Source organism: Xenopus laevis, chromosome 2L (genome assembly GCF_017654675.1).
Source record: "Xenopus laevis strain J_2021 chromosome 2L, Xenopus_laevis_v10.1, whole genome shotgun sequence".
Lineage (NCBI taxonomy): Eukaryota > Metazoa > Chordata > Amphibia > Anura > Pipidae > Xenopus > Xenopus laevis.
The window spans coordinates 190126159-190146469 of record NC_054373.1 but is presented as its reverse complement, the minus strand read 5'-3'; the positions used below and the strand labels follow the sequence as shown (position 1 = coordinate 190146469).

Below are 20311 nucleotides of genomic sequence, written 5' to 3'. Positions count from 1 at the left end.
AGAATATCCAAGGCTATTGTGATACTAACATCTACAATTAGTATAGATATTGGTATATATAAAGCTTTAATGTGTGAGTATGTTTATACAGGACTTTATAGGTATGTGAATATACAGTACAGGTATGGGACCTGTTATCCAGAATGCTCAGGACCTGGGGTTTTCCGGATAACGGATCTTTCTGTAATTTGGGTCTTCATGCCTTAAGTCTACTAGAAATTAATTTAAACATTAAATAAACCCAATAGGCTGGTTTTGCTTCCAATAAGGATTAATTATATTTTAGCTGGGATTAAATACAAGCTACTGTTTTATCATTACACAGAAAAAGGAAATAATTTTTAAAAATTGGGATTATTTGGATAAAATGGAGTCTATGGCAGACAGCCATTCCATAATTCGGAGCTTTCTGGATATCGGGTTTCCGGATAAGGGATCCTATACCTGTATTTATATATGTGTGCATTCAACTTGTTGGACGTTTTCAACTTGTTTCAACTATGTAGCTATGTTTCCAGCACTCTCACTGTGTCCAAGAATTAGACTGGGCCCACATGCATTAGCTCCATTAGCATTCTCACCCCCTGGATTATTGAATGTGTGCTCCATCCCTGTAGATATGCAGGCACAGAGCTCTTATTTATCTGATGCTCTCATAGTCAGGAAGGAATTTTGTACATTGTTTGGGGATGGGTTAGATTTATTTAAGCAGTAGAAGGATTCTACTTGGCCTGGAAATACAGGTAATCAGAATACTGTACCTGGGTAAGTAGTGGAGGAGCTTATGGGCAGTTCCTGCCTGACTTTGGGAAAGAGAGTAGCACAGATGTGAGTACAACAGTACAATCAGAGCTCTGTATCTGGGTACTAGGTGGAGCACAGAGGTACTACAGTGGTCACAGGGGAGCATTGGGGACAAGGGGGCCTATGTCTGTATAGGGGTTCCCCCAGAGCACTCAGATCTCAGTCCCTGGGAAAAAATACAGGAAATCCAAGCGGTTGCATTGCGTAATAGAATTAGAGATTCCTAGTGAGGCTAAAGCAAAAATACCAAGTTTAAACCATAACAACACATTTAGCACCTCTACCTTCCCAGGTGACCAGATTAAATGGAAATGCTGTTCTCAATATTCTTAGGGTTCAGGTACTGGTACCACAGTTTCTTTTTACTTTTCCGATCTGAGATAATTCGAGAAATTCTAGCCAACTTTTCCTTGAAATCCTTAATGGACCTCTTTGGCTTGTCCTCAATAAAATGTTCATCTGGATAATGTCCCAATGGGCGCTGCAAAGAAAAAGAGAAATATAGATATATCCTCAAGGGTCGTGCTATATAATTGTATATGTAGTGACAACTAGGAAGCCATTCTGTTCTTTTGTCTCAACAATTATAGACAGAGAGGAAGACTGATAGAGAGTCAATAACATAGTAATGCATAATATGTTCTTTGACATGTGAGTTCATGTGTTTGTTTAGATCACTCACCCGATCGAGTGGCTCAATACTGAGGAGTCTAACGGTGGCGATGGCGGTGACAGTTGTGTTTATGGCCGGTAATGTATCCAGGACACTCTGGAGGGTTGCAGTGCCCTTAGCAGTAGACGGTGGTTTCCTCATGGTGGAGGGACCATTGGGCATCCAAGAGTAGAAGTCATACTGCAGCGCATGGGAACACAACAGATAGTGGTAGAGATAACTGATGGCTCATGGATGATTAAAAACAGATCCATGTAAAGACACATACAATACAATAAATATACAAGAACAATATCATTATCTCTGCAGCGAGTGTAGCAGCACCTCCCATAGACGTATCTCCAATTGAGGTGAGAATAAAACCAGACAGATGAAAATTGATGTATGTGTCTTTCTCAACCTCAATAGCTTTGTAACTATGAATTACTTCACCCACCCATCATGGTATACCGACAGCTGACATGTGCTGTTCATGTATAACATTGTGGTTAACTGTAAAAAATGAGTGAAGTTAAATGCTTAAGTAGGAAAAAGAATAATAATGGTGGGGATGCACATCTGGTGACAAACTAGACAGCGCTATGAGAGAGAAATATATTGACCAGGGAACAGCAAGCAGCTAGTGAGAAATAATAATACAAAATTAACAATTTCATGAAAATACATTAAAAATTATCTTAGTCACAAACCCCATACCTAAAGCTTTCCCTGTGCAGATATCATACTTTAGGCCTTGCTTTAAACTGGTCTAATTATGGCCCCAAATACTATTAACCTAAATAGTGTACAATTTAGAGTAATCTAAAGTATGAAAAATAATTTATTTATTTGCCAGTTAATTACTCTCCCATTATGAGCTGTGATTGGTATTATTACAAATCAGGCCCCAATTGGTTCCTATAATCTAATGAGTGAACAAATGGGTGAAGCACACAGCTGCTAGATCTACCACCACACCGCACATCAGCTGATCAGCCAGGGGAGCAGGTTTGGGCTGGCAGTGGCCCAAAAGGGCCAGGGCCCACCAAATATTTTCCCGGTGTCCTGCCCACCCAGTCTGACCATGCCTATTGAGAACTCCTGCCTAATTCTATCTGACACTCCTAGAGTGAGTTATTACTAGAGCTAGCCCTCACATTAGATAGTCCTACCTCATTGGTCTTCTTCTCCTACTGAGATCTCCTGCCTAATCATATCTGTCACTTCTAGAGTAAGTTATTACAGGGGATACTCCTCACAATAGCTAGTCCTACCTTACTGATCTTCTTCTCCTAGTGAGACCTCCTGCCTAATCCTATCTGTCACTCCTAGAGTGAGTTATTACAAGAGCTACTCCTCACATTAGCTAGTCCTACCTTACTGATCTTCTCCTACTGAGGCCTCCTGCCTGATCCTATCTATCACTCCTAGAGTGAGTTATTACAGGAGCAAGGCCTCAAATGAGTTAGTCCTACCTTACTGATCTTCTTCTCCTGCTGATGCCTCCTGCCTAATCCTATCTGTCACTCCTAGAGTGAGTTATTACAAGAGCTAGCCCTCACATTAGCTAGTCCTACCTTACTGATCTTCTTCTTCTACTGAGACCTCCTGCCTAATCCTGTCACTCCTAGAGTGAGTTATTACAAGAGCTAGCCCTCACATGAGCTAGTCCTACCTTACTGATGTTCTTCTCTTACTGAGGTATCCTGCCAAATCCTATCTGTCACTTCTAGAGTGAGTTATTACAAGAGCTAGCCCTCACATTAGCTAGTCCTTCCTTCCTTTTCTTCTCCTACTGAGGCCTTCTGCCTAATTCTATCTGCCACTCCTAGAGTGAGTGATTACTGGAGCTAGTCCTCACATTACCTAGTCCTACCTTACTGATCTTCTTCTACTGAGACCTCCTGCCTTATCCTATCTGTCAGTCCTAGCAGCTGGTACCATTTGCTGGTAGCCTTTATAAATTAAACAGCTGCTTGGTTGTTACAGGTTACCATCAACCAATCCTTATAGTAATGTCACTTTTGTAAGGTCAACAAAATCTCCAGTCTCCTCCATGTGCCACTGGCCATTCCACATCTATGCACTGTTATATGTGATTAATAGACCACTTTTTTAAAATGGGGCACAGATGATTCGAGTCTCCCTTAACTGTGATTCTTGGTTTCATTCATTTTAAGGCATTAACTAATACTGGTGTAACTTCTATATTAACTTTTGGGGGCCAAGTCAAGTCTATCCCAGAGTAGTGTCAGCCTGTGTTACACTCTGTTTGTGATGTTGCCTCTACCACTTGCCTCTGAGAAACTGCTATGAGTAAACTCTGTGGATGTTCTATAAACACTTTATGTTTTGCTGTTTGTAAGAACCTCTGGCACCCTCTGTCTATATTTTTCTGTATAGCAGAGAGCAGGTCTGGACTGAGAATCAAAATAGGCCCTGGCATTTCAGGTACACAGAGGCCCAATCAGCCCACATAGAGCCCACATAGAGAGACTTTCTATGGGACCTTATAGCAGCCCCTCTGGCATTTGCCAGAACCCACAGATTGCCAGTCCGTGCCTGGCAGAGAGAGTTGTAGTTGTACAGTACCCTCACCTCTTTCTTACTCTTTGTGAAGGCTCATTCTGGATGAGAGAGACCAGTGTAAGCCGTGTTCTACTGGTACTAGTCTGGGAAGGCAGTTATTGAGCCAGAATAGACATTACAACCCTTTATATTATGGATGGAAGTTATGCCTACTTGAGTGCCATTCACTGTGACATGCACATTTTTGAAAGTCTGGAATTGGATTTAAACATCTGCAGTGGCTAAAACTTCATGGGAATGAGGGGCATTATGTGCATAATACATAGTGCTTTGTGCCCTATTCTGGATTTATCTCCATGTCACCCGCTCTACTGTATAAAAATCTCTGTAGGTCTTGAACGTGCAACTCACCTGGCCACCATTGACAGCCGAGTGCTGAGCGGAACACGTGTAGATCACCATGGTCAGGTATTTGATTAGCTCTGCCCGGGTTGCAAAGGATGATGGGATTCCTAAGGGAGCAAACAGAGGTTGGATGAGACCATATCTGTCCCCTCACTCCTATCCAACCTGAATTTTTTAATTCACAGTTTTTTCTCTTTGCCATGACATTTTCACTCATATACTTTATTTGTATGGAAATCCAGCAACAAAGCCAAAGGGGAAGGCAGACAATCCAGTTCAAACCACAGGAGAAAAGGATATATCTGCCACCCCAGATTCCAGCTATTAACTGGGGACATGCCAGACAAGAGAGTAAAATAGCCCAGAAAAGATCAGAAAAAAATAATAAATAATAACTATATATAATAATAACTAATATTACTATTCCATAATTTGGACTTCCCCGGGGATCATTCTGGGGTTTGACCAAGGAACCAATAAGCTTAATTCTAACTCAAAGGAGGGGATCCTATTGCTCCATCAAGGCATGGTATGTAAATGTCCTTTAATTGATAGATAGGCAGTTGTTCCTATTTTAATCCATTTTTGGATTTTCCAATATATTTTTGATGTTGGCCTGATGTCCCCTAATTTTTGATTCATAGATTCATGCTAATAAAAGTATTCTGATAATAAATCTTTTAATGGGACATATAATAAAGTTGAGTTTTAGAATATTTTTCCTTTTTCCTTCACCCTGATTGTTGGTGGGTGTTGCACAAACATGGGGGTCTTTAAATGACAACATGGTTTTTTTGTGTCAAAAATTCATTTTTTCGCCAGTTAACTTATTCCTAGTGCAAACCAACCTGAATGTTTTCCTCTGATAAGTGTGGGGGGTACAATAAATTAATTCATTTTAGGAGCTGCTCCAATCAACTTCCCAACTGCCATGTGACAAGAAAGACCTGCGCAGCTTTCAGGGATCGGAATAAAGATCCCTATGTTTTGTTTCTACTCAGAACAGGGGTCCCATTTGGATTGGCCTTTGACTGGAGTTCTACCTCTCATTGAGTTATTGGATCTGTGAGGTTATTGAATAACAGGACTAATAATCAGAGCACCCAGATACAGTAAGTGCACAACATTGTAAAATCATATTGCACTTATTCTGGTTCTTACCTGAGGATCTGTTGGACAGAAATCCTTCATGGAAAATCTCTGCCACCCAAGCCTGGAGTTCAGGGTCATTAGCAACATCATTATTACTTTTGTAATAGTAATTAACAATATCCGACACAAAACTGGGAGAGAAAATAACAAATATATTATTTTAAAGGCAAATAACATGCATGTTTATGAGATATTTGTTTATAAGCTGGAGGCAAGGCTTTTGGGTGATTTTCCTGCTGGATTGTACTTTGTTTATCTATGTGGCCATAGTTTTATGGGATCTCTCTGTACAGACTATGAGCAAACTTAGGGACTGTTCCTGCTGAATTGTGCTTAGTACAGGGGATACCTATGTACCATAGTTTTATGGGATCTCTCTGTACAGACTATGAGCAAACTTAGGGACTGTTCCTGCTGAATTGTGCTTAGTACAGGGGATACCTATGTACCATACAGTAGTTTTATGGGATCTCTCTGTACAGACTATGAGCAAACTTAGGGACTGTTCCTGCTGAATTGTGCTTAGTACAGGGAATACCTATGTACCATAGTTTTATGGGATCTCTCTGTACAGACTATGAGCAAACTTAGGGGACTGTTCCTGCTGAATTGTGCTTAGTACAGGGAATACCTATGCTGTCATAGTTTTATGGGATCTCTCTGTACAGACTATGAGCAAACTCAGGGGACTGTTCCTGCTGAATTGTGCTTAGTACAAGGAATACCTATGTACCATAGTTTTATGGGATCTCTCTGTACAGACTATGAGCAAACTTAGGGACTGTTCCTGCTGAATTGTGCTTAGTACAGGGAATACCTATGCTGCCATAGTTTTATGGGATCTCTCTGTACAGACTATGAGCAAACTTATGGCTGTTCCTGCTGAATTGTGCTTAGTACAGGGAATACCTATGCTGCCATAGTTATATGGGATCTCTCTGTACATAATATGAGCAAACTTAGGGGACTGTTCCTGCTGAATTGTGCTTAGTACAGGGAATACCTATGCTGCCATAGCTTTATGGGATCTCTCTGTACAGACTGAGCAAACTTAGGGACTGTTCCTGCTGAATTGTGCTTAGTACAGGGAATACCTATACTGCCATAGTTTTATGGGATCTCTCTGTACAGACTATGAGCAAACTTAGGGGACTGTTCCTGCTGAATTGTGCATAGTACAGGGAATACCTATGTACCATAGTTTTATGGGATCTCTCTGTACAGACTATGAGCAAACTCAGGGGACTGTTCCTGCTGAATTGTGCTTAGTACAGGGAATACCTATGCTGCCATAGTTTTATGGGATCTCTCTGTAGACCAGGGGTCCCCAACCTTTTTTACCCGTGAGCCACATTCAAATGTGAAAAGAGTTGGGGAGCAACACAAGCATGGGAAAGTCCCTTGGGGTGCCAAATAAGGGCTGTGATTGGCTATTGGGTAGCCCTTATGTGGACTGAAAGTCTACAAGATGCTCTACTTGGCACTATACTTTGTTTTTATGCAATTAAAACTTGTCTTCAAGCCTAGAATTCAAAAATAAGCACCTGCTTTGAGGACACTGAGAGCAACATCCAAGGGGTTGGAGAGCAACATGTTGCTCGCGAGCTACTGGTTGGGGATCACTGCTGTAGACTATGAGCAAACTTAGGGGACTGTTCCTGCTGAATTGTGCTTAGTACAGGGGATACCTATGCTGACATAGTTTTATGGGATCTCTCTGTACAGACTATGAGCAAACTTAGGGGACTGTTCCTGCTGAATTGTGCTTAGTACAGGGAATACCTATGCAGTCATCGTTTTATGGGATCTCTCTGTACAGGCTATGTTAAACTATAGGACTGTTCCTGCTTAACACCCTAAGTCGTACCCTAATTGGCCTTAACTAGGGGAAACACATTTTGCTTTCAGATCTGCATTTAGTAGATCTCTTCACTGATGATGATAGGTCTGTTCATTAAGACACAGCTCATGTTAGTGACATTTATATTAAATGGAAGCAAAAGTGCAACTTATCTTCTTACTTCTCCACCGCCTGCCAGACCAGCATCCCATCATCTCTGTAGAAATAATTGGGGATGGACTTGACTCCTCTTGTCTGAATATCATCAGGGAGACACAGGGTGCTGTAGGTCAGACTCTTCATGGCTTTTGCAATTAATAAAGGAACACCACCACTTCCCGTGACCACAGCCTGACCAGAAACCAAATATAGAAAAGAAACCTGAAATAAGCTGGAGCTGATGCCCATGTTCTGATTAATGACATACAGTTGCAAGAAGGTAAAGGACATAATAAAACACTAATAAATGCTACATCATTGCACCTGTACATGCGCCAAGGGAATCTCATGCATCTGGTGCTGCAGTTTAACAATACAGACACTAGTTTGTGGGCAGTGCCATTGGAATTCTGGGTTGAAATGCTATGTTGTGGGTGATATAATGGTGATAAGTGTTCTGCCAGTTGTAAATAAACCTCATGGAATGTGTTTCCAATCCCAAGAACATTCACATTCCTGGGTAGGAAAATTTGACAGACCTGTGATATGGTTCATTCATTGCTTCCTACAGTAAGTGCAGGGAATAATGGAGAGCAAATATAAAGGGATAGGGTAACCCAAGGAACTGTGGTCAAGTGTAGTGGTCAACACAGTCTGATGACTTCCAACCCATATGGAACAGGGTTTATTTGTTTAACCACTTGCCCATCTGAGAAATACCATCATGGAGATGCAAGGGCTCATATACTGATACTAATGACACAAGTGCAAGAGTCCTAGTGGGTTTAAAATTGCCCCCCTTAGTACCCATCTACTGAGCACTTGCACCCTGTAAGGTGGAGAGAGCAGCACCCTCAGACACAAAGGAGCTCTGTATTTATTTTATATACACCTCTCCCTAGATCTAGCTCCTATGCCTCAAGGGTTCCCTACTTTGTGCAACTAAATGATGATCCTACAAGGGTATCTACATGCCTCCTGCAGTCCCTCACTCATGTTTGTATCCCACCAAATTCAGCAGCACATTGTTCATGGGAAAGATTCATAGAGGTTAGTCGTTGTGTTCATTCTGCACCCAAATTCAAATCAATCCTGATCACAAATTCTCACCTTATCAAAAAGTCCTTCAGGCCCAACTAGGTCTTTCCTGGCATGGACATTGATCTCCAGGGTGAAACGCAGATGTGGGATAAGAAGCTGAAAGAAAGGACAGCATTAAAGAAGCAATATATACTCTTATTTATCATCAGTCCAGTAATTACACCTTGTGCTGAGAATAGTTTCCAACAACTGCTCTGTAATATTGTAATTCATACTAAGCATTGAAGGCAATTGTAGTAATTGTACAAGAGACACATTTAATCCCTTTTTTGAGGTTAACCCACCATCTATATCTCCGTAATAGCCACAATCCAACCACCCTTATGTAGTGTATCTGCATGATGTACAAATAAGGGAGTTGGGGGGGGGAGGAGAGGGGACATCTATGTCCACTCCTAGAGAAAACAGTAGTAAAGAAAGTAGGCAGCAGTGTCAATGTCTGACTGGGGGGGCTACCAAATAAGGTGCCCGTTCCCCTCAAGCCCCAACCTACCCCTCCATCAACTCCATGGCCCCCCTACCCACCATCCACCCAACCCCCTGCAGCCCTGGAATATACTCCCTCTATATTTAGCCAGTGATACAATGGGCAGACACATTGTCATGGTCCCCTCTTACCTTATACACAGGGTGGCCCAATGGGAGGTGCCGGGTGGTAGCGATGTTAAAGATCTCAGCGAAGAGGTGAGTGTGAAGTAAGTGAGAGACAACCTCATGGACCTGAAACTCTGAGTTTCGCACCCAGATCTTCGCCAAAGTCCAGTCCCACTCGGGGTCAGTGGGCAAGAAGATTGGGTTCTCCTCCCCTGGGGTTTGATTTAGCTGTAATATAAATATATAAAATACTAGGGGCATTGGCTGAATGCACCAGAGAGGATCATCTGACCCTTATTTTCAACATGCCTAAGGCAAACCATTGATTTTAATGGGGCGGTTCAACTTGAAGTTCACTTTTAATATATTATAGAATGGCCAATTCTAAGCAACTTTTCAATTGGTCTTCACTATTTATTTTGTATAGTTTTGTTTTTAATTATTTGCCTTCTTCTTCTGACCCTTTCCAGTTTTCAAATGGGGGTCACTGACCCCATCTAAAAAAAACAAACTCTCTGTAAGGCTACAAATGTATTAATATTGCAACTTTTTATTACTCCTCTTTCTATTCGGGCGTCTCCTATTCATATTCCAGTCTCTTATGCAATTAGGACCCTAGCAACCAGATAACTAAATTTGCAGACTGGAAAGATGCTGAATAAAAAGCAAAATAACTCAAAAGCCACAAATTAAAAATGAAAACCAATTGCAAATCGCTTAATGAGTGACTAGTAACGTGCCCCTAATTGCTTGACTGGGGTGAGTTTAATGATCTTTTCCTGGATCTTTATTTATGTGCAGTAACCTAATCTCTTTTCCATATTCTCATTATTCTCATTACTATCAGGTTGTCCTATTGTCCCAAAATGTTCCTCCAAAATCATTTTTGCCCTTACCCATCCCTCATATTATATCTCATATCATCCATCAGTTTGGGAGAGTTGGGAGAGGTATTTTATAAAAATTAGAATCTAAAGTCACGTTTCCTCTCAAGAAAAGTTCCTGATTGGAGGAGATTTCAGCCAATCAGCAGGTTGTCATTAACACACAGGATAATATTACAATGACGAGAGCTATTTGGGAGTTTAGGGTGGACTGTAAAGGAAAAGATGTAAATCAGGCATGTTTGTTTGTGAGTAATTACAATTGTACCAATGAGAAATTAATATAATAATAAGTAATGATTTCACTGATAGCAGCATTTTATCTGCCCCCACAGTTGAACTTGACATCTCTTCTCCCAGTATTAAAGCACCCAGTGTTCAATGGCTTTCCATAAAAAACCCCTATGCCCTTAGTCTGGTATTTACCTGTATGGCGATGGGGACAATGTTATCCTGGGGGGTTTTCCACAGAAGGCAAATAGGGGCAGCAATAAATTGTTTCTTATCATTAATCACATTGGCAGGAATTCCGTGCAGAATCTTATAATCAGCCAGGAAGATGTTTCCACTCTAGAACAGAAATAAGAATAATGGATGGGTCCATGCGTGGAACTAAGAAGTTCTAGTGGCATTTAATTAAGAGAGTCTCACAGTCACTAGAGTGTCACCCACCTGCAATTCTTTCTCTAGATTCCTTTTACTCCCTAGAGACGCCGACACCAGGTTGTGATTCACTGGGAAATTCCCAGGTATCTTGGTGCACTTCTGGATCATGACTGGGTTAACTCCATTTAAATACTGGTACCCAAAGAATGTGTCCTCTTTCCAGATATGAGGGACCAGATCTAAGTTAAAATGCAGAGGGAGCTCATGAGTTGTGTTATAAAGGAGCCATTGTATGTGGAGCACTTTCCTATTCACACACACTTGGATTTGTTGTATAAGGAGTCAGTGAACCTGCCTATGTATATTGGGGGTGTTGGAGGAAACGGGAGTACCCAGAGGAAACCCACACACATATGGGGAGAATAACCCTTCTGGTATCCTTGTTAAAGCTTTTGATGCTCTACTAACTGCCCTCAGCCTGACTGTCACTTGCAGAGGTTGAGCTATTACTGCATCTTCCCTTTTACTAGTTACTCCTGATGAGATCTACCTCTACCTCCGGCTCTCCAACACCATCATCTCTTTCATTAAGTAAACACCAAAGACACACAAAGTGAGCCCCCTTTTTAAAGACTAGGGACACCTGACACCCCTAACAAATAAGGAATTACCAGGGATACCTTGAACTGAACCTCAATCATCCCCACTCTGGACAGGCACAGTCCTAAAGTGGATTAACCCGCATGGGGATTATTTAAATAAAGATGAATAAAACCTTTACCTTCCTATCCTAGATTCAATGTTTAATGAATGGATGGAACAAAGGAAGTTACTGGTTCTATTCTAAAATTTTGGTGCCAGATGGGAAGTGAAGGGGGATAAATCCCAATATTCCATTTGTAGTAATACTGACATTTACTCTACTCCGGCCAACATTTGGCATCACACGTGGTTATAGCTTGGGTGTGGCTACTGGCCAATCAAAACCCATAACACAATGGAACAATAACACTATGGAAACCTGGTGAAATTATTCCAGAGGCAGCTTGTAACTCGTCCCAAGGTTATTATACAGCAGAGTAGAAGGTAAATATATACCCTTGACCCACAACACTGCATTGCAGTCTATATACAGTAAATATCACATGTTCATCATATATGAAATTGTCTTTGCTGCAGTTTTCTGTTTTGTCTCTGCTGCAGTGAAAGTCTTTTCCTTGAATTCCAATCAATAACAAAATAATCATTAGAGTCTTTTTCCACAACTGGCAGAAAATGAATTGGATAAAAACCCAAGAACCAGGGCAGGAACACATATATATCATATCCCCTGGATTTTTGTATTATTATTATTATTATTATTATTAATACAGACTACAAGAGGGAGGGTTCCTGAGCACTAACCTGAGTTATGTGTCCTTTCAAAGTGAAGGAGCCTCTTAATATCATCAAAATGATTCCAGGAACTGGTGCAATTGGAAAGTCCTGTTAGAAGATTATCAAATCCTCTGTCAAAAGAACAGAAGAGAAATTGGACCGTGTTGCTCTCATTTATAAAATGTACAACCAGTAACTACAACCATGTAACACATCTAACTGCACTTAGTTGCACTTGTTGTCCTTTATGTTTTAATTACCATTTTGGGTGGCCATGGTTCTTTTGTTGTGTTAGTGAACCGTATCATGGGGCTGGATATAAAGGTATTCCGTTGGATCTTTATTAATGATCAACACTTTATAAAAAGTCTAACAAAAAGTCGAATAAAGATCTCAGTGTAATTTCTACAACTGAATTAAAATTGCATTATTCTTGGCTTTTTAGAGGTGGCCCTTAACCAGCAAATAGTCAGTGGAATATCAGAACATTTCTGTCTCAGCGGGAATGGGCCTCATCCTGAAATGTGTGGAATGAGGTGTAGAAACTTAACATGGTGTTATGTACAATCTAGAGGCTTAACACTCATATATAAAGAGTATCCATATATACCTTGAGATAATTTGAAAAATGTAGGGAGTGAAAGAGTTATGCACAGCTTTGAGTATCAGGGTCTTTAGTTTCTCCTGAAATATAGAGAAAACTAGTGTAGGGAATGGCAAGAGGAGGAGAAGCTGGTTCCAAGGGGTATGAGCCTGGCAGCATCATATATTACGGACTGGGCAGGGTTGGTAAATGGGGGAGGGGGGGAGGGGCATGCATTGGGTGCCCTCCTGTGTAGGCCTGGCACTAAATAAAGGGGAGATAATCTCTGAAGGGGAAGGCCAGTTAATGGAGAGTTGCAGTCAGGGCCGGATTTCCTTTTTTTGGCGCCCCTAGGTCCTAGTGTCCACTGGGAACCCACGTAGCCACAAACCCCCCTGAGAGCGCATGCGCCGGCCCCTAGGCCACCAGGTCCTAGCGCCCATGAACATGGTGGCTCCCCAGTTCTAGTCCGGGCCTGGTTGCAGTAGTCAATATGTGTTAGAGGCAAGTAGAGGAGAGAAAGAAAATGTAACTCAATGCAAATAAAAGAATAAAAGAAAGGACAAATCAGCAGTATGAAGGTCAATGAACTAAAAGAGGAGGAAGAAGATTGTTTTAAAGGGAATGCATTTTTTTTAGTAAAGGGAATTGTTGTTTTGCCTTTTGTACTTTTCAGCTCATTGGTGCATGAATGACGTTCTCTCTGTGTGTAAAACCGGATATTAATATTACATGAAATACCTACATGGAAATTAAATGAAAGCCAAAGCTCGTCCTCTTTGTTAAGGAAAATTTGTCGTTGGGCGATAGATCATCATCAGACTCAAAATTTATATGGCTGGGGGTACCGGGGGCATCTGTTTTCCACCTACAAGTGAGAGAGAGAAACAAACAGACCGGGTTATAACCGAAGTCCTGTCTCAGAATAAAGTGTCAGTATCCCCCTTGTACAACATGAGTGCAATGAATAGGGATTGTATTGAACATATACTTTCTGCCAATAAACAGGAAAACTCTATGGTTTGTGTTATATCTGAAAGGGGTTGTTCACCTTCAAACAACTAGTTGTTTTCAGATAGATCACAGATAGATCACCAGAAATAACGACTTTTTTCAATGACTTTCTATCTTCTATGTGTGACCGTTTTTCTAATATTGAAGTGTAAAGTGTCACTTTTCACCTTGTAAAGCAGCTCTGGAATAAATTTGCGAAATTGAAGCGAAAATTCACCGGCGCATTCATGAATTTTCCACCGTTTCCCAAATTCACCCATCACTATTAAATATATAAAAAAATCACAATAATATTAGTCTGTGCCATAATGCATAATCTATCTTGCCAGACTAATTTAATTGCCTTCTATAAGAAGGTGAGCAGGAATCTTGACTCTAGGATGGCAGTGGATGTGATCTATTTAAAGGAATATTGGCTTGGAACATAGTATTTGTACCTGGATAGAGAACTGGCTAAAAGATAGACTACAAAGAGTGGTGGTAAATGGAACATTTTCTAATTGGACCAGTGTTGTTAGTGGAGTACCGCAGGGCTCTGTACTAGGTCCCTTGCTTTTCAACTTGTTTATTAATGACCTGGAGGTGGCCATTGAAAGTACTGTTTCTATTTGTGCAGATGAGACTAAATTGTGCAGAACTATAGGTTCCATGCAGGATGCTGCCACTTTGCACAGTGATTTGTCTAAACTGGAAAACTGGGCAGCAAACTGGAAAATGAGGTTCAATGTTGATAAATGCAGGTTATGCACTTTGGCAAAAATAATATAAATGCAAGTTCTACACTAAATGGCAGTGTGTTGGGAGTTTCCTTAAATGAGAAGGATCTTGGGGTCTTTGTAGATAACAAGTTGTCTAATTCTGGGCAGTGTCATTCTGTGGCTACTAAAGCAAATAAAGTTCTTGTATAAAAAAGGGCATTAACTCAAGGGATGAAACATAATTGTGTCTCTTTATAGGTCCCTGGTGAGGCCTCATCTGGAGTATGGGGGCAGTTTTGGACTCCAGTCCTTAAGAGGGATATAAATGAGCTGGAGAGAGTGCAGAGACTAAGTGCAACTAAACTGGTTAGAGGGAGGGAAGAGTTAAATTATGAGGGGAGACTGACAAGGTTGGGGTTGTTTTCTCTGGATAAAAGGCGCTTGTGAATAAGAATATACATAGGATTGTATAAGTATGTGTATATATGTGCACTGGGGTTTATTTGCAGGGGGTTACATTGAGGAACCTTTGTCTTTTTTTCAACCTAAATTAACTATATACTGTAACTTGTTGCAAATAAATAAATGTGACTATTATAAGTTGTATTTTGGCAGTGCCCATCCATGGAAATAATGCAGTTTACCTACTAAACTTGGTAGAATGGACTCAGAAAATGAATAAACAAATACAACATTTTTTTGCCCTTCACCATGATCAGATTTTACTCACTGGTGTGTTTGTTTCTTCTTCTCCAACTCTGATCTCCTCTGATCCCTGATAATGGGATGGACATCATTGGCCAATATAATACCTGAAAAGAGGGAGAATTTGGGGTGGGGAATAAAATCAAATGTATAGTTCCCAGAATACGAATGTCCAGCAATAACTTGCAATGCCTCACCCCTTACCAATGAATATTAGTCTTAAGCAGCAGATCACTGTAACCACCGGCCCTACAACCTACAATTGATATAGATATTGGTTTGTATATATTTTATGTGAGTGTATGAAGGGGTTGGTGTAAGTGTGTGTATGTATCATTTGGAGGGGTTGAAGTTGATGGAATTTGGTCTTTTTTTTCAACCCAACTTAACTGTGTAACTATGTATCTATGTTATTATGTACTGATAGTGAGAGACTACTACTGTCCTTAAGTAAATATCAGGTAAATATCTAGGTGGAGATTGTCACTAGACACATTATCATCCCCTCTTAATTGTTTCTACTTGAGGAATTGGCTAAAAGTTTCTGTCCATAGTAACCAAGAACCATCAAATCTCACCCGTCCTTTCTGGTATTTCCACAGTGACATAGTCTGAGATCCACTGATAATAAGGGAACTGGTAGCACTGGTCATTGGGGCACTTCACAGTTAGATGGTTGCAGAGCCAGGGGTCCTCATGGAAGAACAGATATGGTTCCTTATAGAGTCTCACAATCAATATCTTTCCTAGATCCTTCTTACAGTGAACCTTAAACTTATTCACCTAAGGACATAGGTACAGAAATACAAAGAACACAGTTCAGTTCTATTCATAGACAGAAAACTGGATATTCCATGTTTTGTATCTACAAAACCTGTATTACAGGTTGTCAGTTTGAGGTACCTTAAATAGACGCCCATCACCCCTTTATGGTCACACCACATTATATAAGCTCCACTGGTGCCGGGGCAGATGGGAATTGTATATGGACCTTGGACTGTAAGCTCCACTGGTGCAGGGACTGATGGGAATTGTATATGGATCTTGGACTGGAAGCTCCACTAGCACAGGGACTATGGTAATGGGATGGGGACCTTAGTTTGTAAGCTCACTGGGTCAGGGACTGATGGAAATGTGATGGGGACCTTAGGTTGTAAGCTCACTGGGTCAGGGACTGATGGCATTGGGTTGGGGACCTTAGATTGTAAGCTCACTGGGTCAGGGACTGATGGCATTAGGTTGGGGACCTTAGATTGTATGGAATGTGATAGGGCGTAATACACTGGAACAAGGTGAGGCAGAGCACACTCCTAAATTTGCTTCAGTGTGAAAGCCTGGTGCACAGAGTGGAGAGTATGGCGACCCCCAATAAATCTGTAGGATAGAAATACACAGGCACTCAGGGCAAGTAAAACGCAGGGGTTACCCCTTGCTATTTATTTTTGTGCGAACATGCAATGTTTCGGGGCGAGTCCCTTTATCAAGTATACAAAATGACCAAAGTGCAGACAATATAAAGGGTGACCAATTAAAATAATTAGCATACAAAATTGAAAACACCTCCCTTCATACATGTGAACAGTGTAAAAAATTCGCAATTGTTTTTCATTTTTTATTATTTGTGGTTTTTGAGTTATTTCGCTTTTTATTCAGCAGCTCTCCAGTTTGCAATTTTAGTAATCTGGTTGCTGGGGTCCAAATTCCCCTAGCAACTGTGCACTGATTTGAATAAGAGACTGGAATATGAATAGGAGAGGCCTGAATAGAAAGATGAGGAATAAAAAGTAACAATAACAATACATTTGTAGCCTTATAGAGGATTTGATGTTTAGATGGGGTCAGTGCAGAAGATGAAGGCAAATAATTGAAAAACTATCATAAATATATAATGATGACCAATTGAAAAGTTGCTTAGATTAAGCCATGCTATAACATACAAAAAGTTAACCTTAAATTGATTCCTTTAATGCAAGCCCAGGTGCTACTCACTGTTCCAGGGCAGAATTCCTTCCCCATGTTGTCCAGTTGATGCTTCTCACTTTCTCCAGCTTCTCCAATGAGGACAATAGAGATGGAGTCGTGGGTCCCACCACAAGCTGCTTTACCTGTAGTCACATAGATTTTATAAACGACCATTTCTGGAGGTAAGTGGCTTGGAAACTTTTGGAAACTGGACAAAGTGGACACACTTATTGCCTGCAATTCTCTACAAGTTCTTTTCCAGCTGCTGAGTAAAGGTTTTTATACCCCATGAATGACACCACTTGCTATTATTGCTCCATCACAAATAACGTCATTGTGCTAATGCCGACCTTTATCTTTTCTCTATTAACTACGGAATGTAACTTTCACTTTCACTAGAGGTAGGGGAGGTCGGTTAGAGCATCGCAATTGCTCACAGTTCAGATCTGTAGGAATCATTCATTTTAGAACCTTATCTTCTTCTAAATCCAGAGACACTTTAGCCAAGTTCTAATAATGACAGTAAATATTCTATTGATTTCTTGACTTATGAAGGATAACACAGTGGCTCTTCCAATCTATGGCAGCAACTGAGTGTTTGAGTGTTGGCACATTGAGCAACACTATCAGTCTCTGAATGTGATAAAACAACTTTTAATCTAGAGGGGAAAATGTCAACTATTATGTTATTGCTTAGTTGCTCCGAACTGCTCCAACAAATGGAATTTATATACTGTATATTTATATGATAACCTTAGCTCCTTTACTCTAAGCGTTTTTCATGTTGTGTAGCCAGAGCACATTCTTTGCCCATTGAAACATGGCATCTGCTTGGTATATTTTACTTCCGTATTTTATTTCATGATACAGTAGAAGACATTGATACTTCTTTGTTCATCTCTTTAAGGAACCTCTTTTTTGTAATAACTTATTATGTGGCTCAAGAACTTCAAAAAGCTGTTTCTTCCTGGACACTTTCTATGCAGTTATGTTGTTTTTCTTAAAGGGATACTGTCAAAATGAATCAGTTAATAGTGCTGCTCCAGCAGAATTCTGCACTGAAATCCATTTCTCAAAAGAGCAAACAGATTTTTTTATATTCAAATTTGAAATCTGACATGGGGCTAGACATATTGTCAATTTCCCAGCTGCCTCCAGTCATGTGACTTGTGCTCTGATAAACTTCAATCACTCTTTACTGCTGTACTGCACATTGGAGTGATGTCACCTCCCTCCCTTCCCCCCCAGCAGCCTAACAACAGAACAATGGGAAGGTAACCAGATAGCAGCTCTCTAACACAAGATAACAGCTGCCTGGTAGATCTAAGTACAACACTCAATAGTAAAAACCCATGTCCCACTGAGACACATTCAGTTACATTGAGAAGGAAAAACAGCAGCCTGCCAGAAAGCAGTTCCATTCTAAAGTGCAGGCACAAGTCACATGACTGGGGTCACCTGGGAAACTGACAATATGTCTAGCCCCATGACAGATTTCAAAATTGAATATAAAAGAAATCTGTTTGCTTTTTTAAAAAATGGATTTCAGTGCAGAATTCTGCTGGAGCAGCACTATTAACTGATGTGTTTTGGAAAAAACATGTTTTCCCATGACAGCGTCCCTTTAAGTCTTTCCTTGTTATTTATTTACAGAAAATAAATGGTAAATTACAAGCAAAGGGCCGAAGCTGTTTCCTTGTTAGTTATTTATAGAAATAAATTGTAAAAGGGCCCAAAACATGTTACTTGACCCTCATGGAGCCACAATTGTTTCATTATTTTCAATTCAACCAGAAGAGACTGTCCCTGTGTTTCTGAAACCATTCCTTAAAGGGGAACTCAACACAAAACACAATCAATAAAAAAGCGACTTCTTACTATTCATTTATATATTTTTAGTTAAGTGTAAATAACATTGTATTGCTGATTGGAACCCATATAATAAGAGTCAGGTCTCACATGCTCACATTCAAGACTTTGCAAGGGCTGCTCCCCTCCTCTGGAACTCTCTCCCACGGTCTGTCCCACTTTCTCCCAACCTTTCCGCTTTCAAGAAATCTCTTCTTTCGAGAAGCCTCCCCTCACTCTGCTTAGCTACCAAATACAATACCAAATACAGTGCCACATTTCTCACCCACTTAATTCTCATCTTGCCACTTCCACACCTTGTGTCTTATTCCCTTCCCTTTAGAGTAGGGATGCACCAAATCCACTACTTTGGCTTCGGCCTAACCCCCGAATCCTTCGCGAAAGATTCGGGATAAATACCGATCCGCATATGCAAATTAGGGGTGGGAAGGGGAAAACATTTTTTATTTCCTTGTTTTATGACAAAAGGTCACAGGATTTCCCTCCCGCCCCTAATTTGCATATGCAAATTAGGGTTCAGATTCGGTTCGGCCTGGCAGAAGGATTCGGCCGAATCCGAATCCTGCTGAAAAAGGCCGAATCCCAAACCGAATCCTGGATTCGGTGCATCCCTACTTTAGAGTGTAAGCTCTTTTGCACAGGCCATTCCTCACCTTTTGTACCGGTATTGATTGTGATGTATGTAACTCCATATGTTCTATGTATGTAATTCATGTGATTTAGTTGTATAATCACATTTACGTTACAGTGCTATGCAATATGTTGATGCTATATAAATACATGTTAAAGATGATGTTGTTGATGATTTTGGTCTGTTAACCCTTTAAGTGCCACAGAACGTAGAATCTACGTTCTGTGGAAAAGTATCTTGAAATGCCACAGAACGTAGATTCTACGTTCTGCAGCATAAGCTTGCGGGGAACTCAGGAGCGGCTTTAAATGCTGCTCGCTCCTTCCCCGCTCGCTCAGAACCCCCTAGGCAACGAGCGGAGCGGGTGGGAAAGGGGCTCCTGGGGCGCGATCATCCAGGGGCCCCACAAACGCAACAGACGCACGTGGCTGCGCGCTGCTGCTGCTGCCTGCACTTCCGGGTCCCTCCAGCGACGCCCACGCATCGGATCAATGGATCTGGCGACTCCCTCCTGCTTCTCCACTCCTCCTGCCATCATGGACACAGATCTGCAGCTACACACCCCAGGTTAGTGTAACACACACAAAATACACTTACACACACTTTATACACTAATACATGGTTAGATTTACACTTACACACATTCACATACATTTTTTGGGGGATCAGGGGGGTCACACACACTTGGGGGGGGTACATACACTTGCACACACAAACACATGCACATAACATGCAATTTACCAATT

General features: G+C 40.9%; 1 protein-coding gene across 1 annotated transcript; it reads right to left on the bottom strand.

Annotated features, from left to right (window-relative positions):
- Nucleotides 1-399: 399 nt before the first annotated feature.
- alox15b.L (arachidonate 15-lipoxygenase, type B L homeolog) lies at nt 400-17449 on the bottom strand. Its single transcript, XM_041582881.1, has 14 exons — nt 17093-17449; nt 15682-15886; nt 15129-15210; nt 13432-13554; nt 12131-12234; nt 10793-10965; nt 10547-10690; nt 9261-9464; nt 8652-8738; nt 7564-7733; nt 5552-5673; nt 4397-4497; nt 1487-1657; nt 400-1285 (listed from the first exon to the last, which is right to left on the bottom strand). Exons 1-14 carry the CDS (start codon nt 17237-17239, stop codon nt 1106-1108), a joined length of 2013 nt encoding a protein of 670 aa, XP_041438815.1. The 5' UTR covers nt 17240-17449; the 3' UTR covers nt 400-1105.
- Nucleotides 17450-20311: the final 2862 nt, after the last annotated feature.

Excerpts from the sequence above, each read along its gene's own strand:
- alox15b.L (XM_041582881.1), bottom strand. The coding sequence starts at position 17,239 with ATGGTCGTTTATAAAATCTATGTGACTACAGGTAAAGCAGCTTGTGGT. Across the intron at positions 10,691-10,792 it reads ATCTAGAGAAAGAATTGCAG|AGTGGAAACATCTTCCTGGC; the intron begins GTGGGTGACACT and ends TTTCTGTTCTAG. Across the intron at positions 9,465-10,546 it reads TTGTCCCCATCGCCATACAG|CTAAATCAAACCCCAGGGGA; the intron begins GTAAATACCAGA and ends TTTATATTACAG.